This window comes from Oryzias melastigma, linkage group LG16 (assembly GCF_002922805.2).
Source record: "Oryzias melastigma strain HK-1 linkage group LG16, ASM292280v2, whole genome shotgun sequence".
NCBI lineage: Eukaryota > Metazoa > Chordata > Actinopteri > Beloniformes > Adrianichthyidae > Oryzias > Oryzias melastigma.
This window is the reverse complement of record NC_050527.1, coordinates 13,051,083-13,057,796: the sequence shown is the minus strand read 5'-3', so window position 1 is coordinate 13,057,796 and position 6,714 is coordinate 13,051,083. Positions and strand designations below refer to the sequence as shown.

The 6,714-nt window shown below is 37.0% G+C and overlaps 1 protein-coding gene across 1 annotated transcript in view; it reads right to left on the bottom strand.

Annotated features, from left to right (window-relative positions):
• The window catches only part of zgc:110410 (uncharacterized protein LOC553618 homolog), a 9,699-nt gene extending 3,561 nt beyond the window's left edge, over positions 1-6,138 (bottom strand). Inside the window, exons 1-8 of the mRNA XM_024267164.2 lie at positions 5,992-6,138; positions 5,067-5,216; positions 4,719-4,893; positions 4,485-4,563; positions 4,150-4,203; positions 2,972-3,062; positions 2,833-2,870; positions 2,267-2,354 (exon numbers count right to left, since the gene is read on the bottom strand). Of these exons, the coding sequence (XP_024122932.1) occupies positions 2,267-2,354; positions 2,833-2,870; positions 2,972-3,062; positions 4,150-4,203; positions 4,485-4,563; positions 4,719-4,893; positions 5,067-5,174 (633 nt within the window). The 5' untranslated portion in view covers positions 5,175-5,216; positions 5,992-6,138. The remainder of the gene's footprint in view (positions 1-2,266; positions 2,355-2,832; positions 2,871-2,971; positions 3,063-4,149; positions 4,204-4,484; positions 4,564-4,718; positions 4,894-5,066; positions 5,217-5,991) is intronic.
• Between the last annotated feature and the right edge of the window lie 576 nt (positions 6,139-6,714).

Below are 6,714 nucleotides of genomic sequence, written 5' to 3'. Positions count from 1 at the left end.
ATAAAAAAAAAAAAAATCGACAAGATTTTTGCTTTAACCATAGGCTATTAATAGAATTCTAACCTTAATTTTAAATATTTGTTACCACATTTTCAACATTTAGAAAACATTTCCCCAAAAATGTTTTCATTGCAATGTATATCTAAATTCTGCATTAATGTTTTATTTATTTTATGTATAATTATTTCATTACCGCTCTTTAAAACCCTTGGTATAGCCCAGGACAATAACACGTCCTTCATATCAAGTATCTAAGGGTCCAAGGTAAAGCTCAAACTGAGCCAAGCTTCCCTAATATTCCGAGGGTCACCGAGGGACACAGATGCAGGTCCCATCGCCACGGCAACCCTAACAATCTGGCTGCCCAGCTGATGGCCATTAACAGCCGCTGTGTTTTGTGTGCTGCGTTTGCACACAATCAAACTGTCAGCTCGATACACAATAGTCTACGGTTTCTGGAGGAAGCGGCGTTTCACTGCGGTTTTATTGACTTTGCGGGTTCTAAGTGGTTGCACACAAACACACAGACTTGTTCTTGTAGAGCGCACAAAGCCGACTGTGACACACACATTGATGTTCTAAATGAGTTTAGATTGCATTAATCACACTGTACTTTCCACAGTCATACAACAGTGTGTGGGTCTCTATTGGGAAGCTGAAATTACTTATCCTCGATAACACATTGCTGTATATTATTACCGTCAAAACCATAACAATTTGGGCCTAAATAGAAACACCATTCAGTCTTTTTTGTAAAGGGTAATGGGGAATGTCATTTTTCTAACGATCAGGTTAGTTTAATCAGACAAAATACGAATAACTGTGCTACAATCAGTCCAATTAAAAATAATAAAATGAGGAAAAATATTTTTTTAAATTGAATGTGGAAATGCAGAAGGTGTTTGAGTCAACAAATTCAGTGCAAAATTTAGGAGAAATTCCAGAAAAGTTTAACTTTTTTTTTTTTTGATGACGCAATTCATTCACAAGATTTGATTAAATAGTGTTTTTTGGTGTTTTTAACATCTCCTTGTGGCATTTTTCTTACAATTGAGGAAATATATGAAGAAAATTCAGATAAAATTGTATTTTGGAGTATTTCTTAATTCACGTTATTGTGAATCAACAGCAAATAATTAAAAAAAAATGCAGTTGAAAAAAGCCTGTAGCAGTGACGTACGCAGTAAAAAAATGAAATTTTGGATCAATTTATGAAAGTTATATGATTCGTTACATTTAAAAATATTAGTTTATATCAAATTACATTTCTAAGTTGAGTAAATCATCAAGTCAAAACTTTAATTTGATAAAAACTAATCATTTTAAATGTAACAAATTACACAAATTTTGTTAGGTGATCCAATGTTTCACTTTTTACACTGTTAGTGCTAGAGTCAAGAGGCGCTTGCTCTGATGCATCCACTTATAGACGACTAGATCCATGTACATCTTCATTTTCCATGTATGTGAAAGATAATATATGTATGCGAAAGAGAGTATATATGTATGCGAAAGAGAATATATGAATGCGAAAGTGAGTATATATGAATGTGAAATAACGTCTTGTACGGCCACTCATATGGGGTTGCTCGGTGATATAGGTCACACCTAAAACTCAGAGGCCACTTTATAATGAACTACCACTCTGCAGAAACTATGTCCTAGAAAACAACTTTTTATTTTATTACATTTTGGCAGAATAATCATAAGTAAAAGACCACTCTGAATGTTTTTATCAAAAAATTATTCAAGTGGGACTTTAAACGCTTAGACAGTTTTTTGCCTGAACTTTAAACCTTTCTTCAAAAAAACAAAAATTCTCTTTCAAACCTTCTCAAGTTATCTCACAAATGCACTTCTTTGAGTAGCACTTCTGTCATTTTATGTGGTTCACAGTGCAATGACACAGACTTTGAAAACCGGGCTAAAGTGTTAAACGCCTCAGCTCAAAGAGGTTTAACTTGCTCTCACCAGTGGACGTGAGGAATTAATTTGACTGACATAAACACTGATCTCAGCAGTAGTCATAGTTTTGCCAGGACAGCAATCCCATCGCAGATTTAAGCCTCTGCTGGAGCTTTGAGCAGACGCCGAGTGAGAAAAACCTGGCCAACAGTGCAGCTTAACACGTTCCACATGGTGGCACAGGAAACACATCTCAAAATACAATCGTTTTACCACAAACTGCAGAAAGTTGCTGCAGTTCATGAAATTTCCCTTTTGACAGCCCTGCGAGCAGGAGCTGAGAGCGTGTGACTGATCTCACCTTTGACTGTGACGTAAACAAAGTTATGCCTAAGGTAACAAACGCTGTAGCACCCACGGCCCACATAACAGCCTCGGCGTGGTAGTACCTGCAAACAGAAAGCATCAAATAAGTGTCCGGGAAATGCATCCATGTTAGGCCTAACGTGAGAAGTTTTTCATAAATGCTGCAACACAATCTTCAAATATTGTCTCAAAACATGCCAGGATGAACATTTTTTTTTTATCCGCTGTTGTACAATTTGCTCCAAAAATATGATAATTTGTGTTTTAGTCATAGTCTTCCCTGACCTGATAAAGAGACATGTTGCCTCAGAGAAAGATTAAATACAAAACGTGAATGCCATGATTAATATTTGCAAAGGTCCAACTGCCTTTTGAAGGATTAGTCATGCTTCAAGTTTATCTCCAGCTAGCAAGAGTGGAAAATGTGGTAAACCGTCGATGATAGAATCTTATCTGGTTCCCATGCTGCCATCAAACATGCTATCAGAAACGGATCGGATGCAATAATCAATGTGTAAATGAGTCCGACCGAGGCAGCCCCTCTTTCCAGGAAACACTTACACTGTCACTGATCCAAGCATCACGCCTTCTGTGATTGTCTGCGACAGAGAGGGGAAAGGGGGAGACAAAGGGAAAATAAGTACTGCACACAAAAGCAGGGAAATAGAGCAGGTGTAATGAGATGCTCGCTTCCACTCACAAAGAGGCTCAGGGCGAGATAGTTGTAGGGCGCTCGGCGGCGAAGTTGGCCAAATATGGACAAGATCAGGAGGAGAGCACACCCTACACCACTGTGAAGCAAAAATAATAATAATACATAGCAAAAAATACAAATCTCAAAGGAAAATATACAAATTTGTTTATTGAATATGTGGAAGTAGACCAGGGCTGCCACAAACGATTATTTTAATAGTTGACTAATAATCACTGAATATTTTTTCAGATTAGTTGACTAATCAGATCATTCGTAAACTCAGATCTTAACCATTGTTAGCTTTAAACTAAGACAGCTAGATACACAGCATTACCTGCGATAATGCAAGTGGGAATGCCGTAAGCTGAACTTGACCACTGAAGATTCAAGAGTTAATAGCTGAAAATGCTCACGTTGATTGCTTTTCCAAATATTAGCTAAATGCTAAATTAAACAGAAAACTAGAAATCTCTAATTTTGCCAATACAGCTAGCATAATGCTAAAGCATTAGCTAAACGCCAAAATTGCCCAAATAACTTAAAAAAGTCAAATTTTGATAAAACAGCTAGCATAATGCTAAAGTATTAGCCAAACTAAATTTGCCCAAAGAATAAAAAAAAAGTCAAATTTTGATAAAACAGCCAGCATAATGCTAAAATATTAGTTAAATTCTAAATTTGCATAAACAATATTAAAATCTCTTAATTAACTTAACACAGCTAGCATGTTTTTAAAGCTAAATGCCAAATTAACCTTAAACCCCGAACATTTTAAAGTTTGAATTATGTCTCTAGCTGAAAATATGCAGAAGTTCACAAGTTTTTGAAGGATTTTAGTGATTTTTCATTAGTTTTCTATGGAGTATATTTTGCTCAATATTTAAAAAACTATAACATTAATGAATACTAAAAGTACAAGCAGTAATGTCCTTCCTACAACTTTCAGTGACATCACTGCTGACCCAGATTAGCACTACTACGCATGTGTGTAAAGACAATGGCAGATGGGCTTTAGAAAGCGCACACCATAGTTTTGAGATCAAATTAAAAAAAAAAAAAAAGTAAAATGATAATGAATTAAAAAGTGACTAATCAACAATTAAATTAGTGGTCAACTATTTTAATATTAGCATTGTGGCAGCCCTATTGTAGACATGTGTAAATGTTTTGTTTTAGTGGCTTACATCATGGAGTAGGTGAAAGCACAGTTTTGCCGGACCCACATATTGAGTCTGTCCCTGTAAGATGATCAAAAGAGGTGAAAGAGGGGGTTAAAACAGAGCCACTGTATTTTTGGGAAATAATTTTGTTAACTATTAATGGAGGACAGAGAACTGCACACATGGGAGAATTTCTAAAAATAAAGAAATGACTGCATATTACTATGCAAAATTCAGAGTAAAACTACTCAAATTTAAGATGGAGTTCTCTTTTATTATTCCACCTAGACATTCTTGCAGTAATGGATCTTTTTGACAACTCATAAACTACGACTGAGGTCTGTGTGACGCGGCCTCACCAGTAAATGAAAGCGCAGATGATCCCCACAGTGAACAGCAGCTGAGTCATCAGCGTCAGGTAGACTTTTTTTATGAATCCTAATGAGCAAAAAAAAAAAAAAAGGGTTAAAAGAGTTTGAGCCGTTAATGCTGCACATCATTGATTCCTGGTTTGTGCTTTATTATAAGGTGAAAACAGCAGTCACACTCCAAAGTGTACAACATTCAGTTGAATTCTCTGTTAATTCTCTTACCTTTCCGGATTGTTTTGTCACTAAAGTCACAGAAGACTTGGGGTTCGGGGTAAGGAGGCGGAGCTTGGGTGTACTGGTTGTAGCCTCCATATGCAGGGGGTGGGGGGTCCTCAGTGTAGCCCAAGTTGTCATAGGGTCCAGGAGGGGATACAACGGAAATGTTGCCCTTCCCCACCTACGACACACAAGCAATAATCTTTAGTTTGATGCATATGAACTAAGACTGGCTATGAAGTCTGTAAATTTAAGCATGCAAACTGTAAATGAGATTTTATGATGATCAAAGGTCAGTGCAGCTGTAAACACGTGCAGCCGTTCTAGCACAAATGTCTGATTGTTGTTACCCACCTGATAAGTCGTTCCAGTGTAGAACCCGTCCTGATACATGGCAGGACTGTACGGAGGTGGGCGAAGGTCACTCTCTTCAGGGCCATTGTTGTTGTTCGTGTGATCCATCTCACCACAAGTGGTTCCTTTCTTTCTTATTCCTGCACAGAACTGAGGTAGAACCAAATCACACATCCAACTCAGTCAGCGTAACGGCACAGAGGCAGGCTCTTGGATTCATCACCGATGCTAAACTGGCAAATGGGGCAATGTCAGTGGGGAACAAATAAATGGGTAATTATAAAATGATGCATCACACACACAGCCACCCATGACTAACATCCATAATTATTGCCTTAAACCTCAGTTTAATAGAGCTGTATGTATATTTAATGGCCAAATAGATAGAAGTTAATTGATCTCAGAGGAAATTCAGCTGTTGCCATAAAGGACAAACAATAAAATTAGAGATTCTTCTTTGTACATATGTATATATATATATGGGGAGGAAATTAAAGATTCTGTTTAAGTTTTTATTTAATCATTCAAGGAGTGTATTAAGCTTTACAGTGATCAATGCTCTGTGACATGAACGCACTGACTTGCAGTCGCAGAGCGGTTGCAAATAAACATCCGCACTGCACATAAATCCACCTATAGTTTGATGAATGACAACATTCCCATCCAGTAATGTCCCCAATTAGTACCAACTACTACACTCATGGCAGCACTTCATCACCTTCCAGATAAAATCACCTTTCATTTCCTACCCCGGCTTCTGAACTTTGTTACAGGAGGGAGCTTAAAAAACTCATTTATGATCAGGCACAGTGTGGCCTTTCCTCCTGAACATCTGAACACATTTAGACAAAAACTGGACTCAATCACATGGATGAAGCTTTCAAAGTGTGTTTTTTCGTAGAAAGTATAGAATGTAGCGTCCTACCTCTGCTTTGACGGCCAGTGATCTGAACCGCCGGCAGTGCGGCTCCCCCTTTTTAGGGCAAAGTCTGCCTGCTATCAGTCACAGGGGGAGGACTTTAGCTCCCAGATGACAGGATGCATCCTTCATTAGGCTCAATAGGATATTATGATGACGTTCTGCAAACATAATTAGAACTCACTGCCTCAGCACAAAGTGTCTTCATCTTCTTCTTCTTCTTCTTCTCTCATCAAACTTTGTTGTTGATACCTGTCTCTTTCTCCCATTTCAATAAAGATTCAAATTTAATTTCCTGTCATTCAAATATAAAAACTTTATTATTCCCTAAAGGATACTTATCATGTGAGTCACTTTTTTGTAATTGGAGTTTCTAGAAGAAATGATCTGTAACAGTGAGTGAAGATTTGATTGAAAATACTGTCTTATTTCACCAGTTTGCCGTGCTGAGGTTAGTGTTGTGCAATTTTTGTGTGGGACGAGGTTGTAAATGTAAGTACTTTGCTACATGTAATGGAAAAAAAAACTCATAAAATACATAACTCAAAACTGCAACACCCATTGTTAGGTTATAGTGCTAAAAAATGCACAAAATAACTCAGGTCAGTACAATATTTAATGGAGAGCAGCCAAAAAAATAAAAATAATAATAATAATAACTCAGAAATTTTAACTAGAATGTGGTTCAGGCTTGATTGCTATATTTTTGCTAAAAAAAAAAAAAAAAAA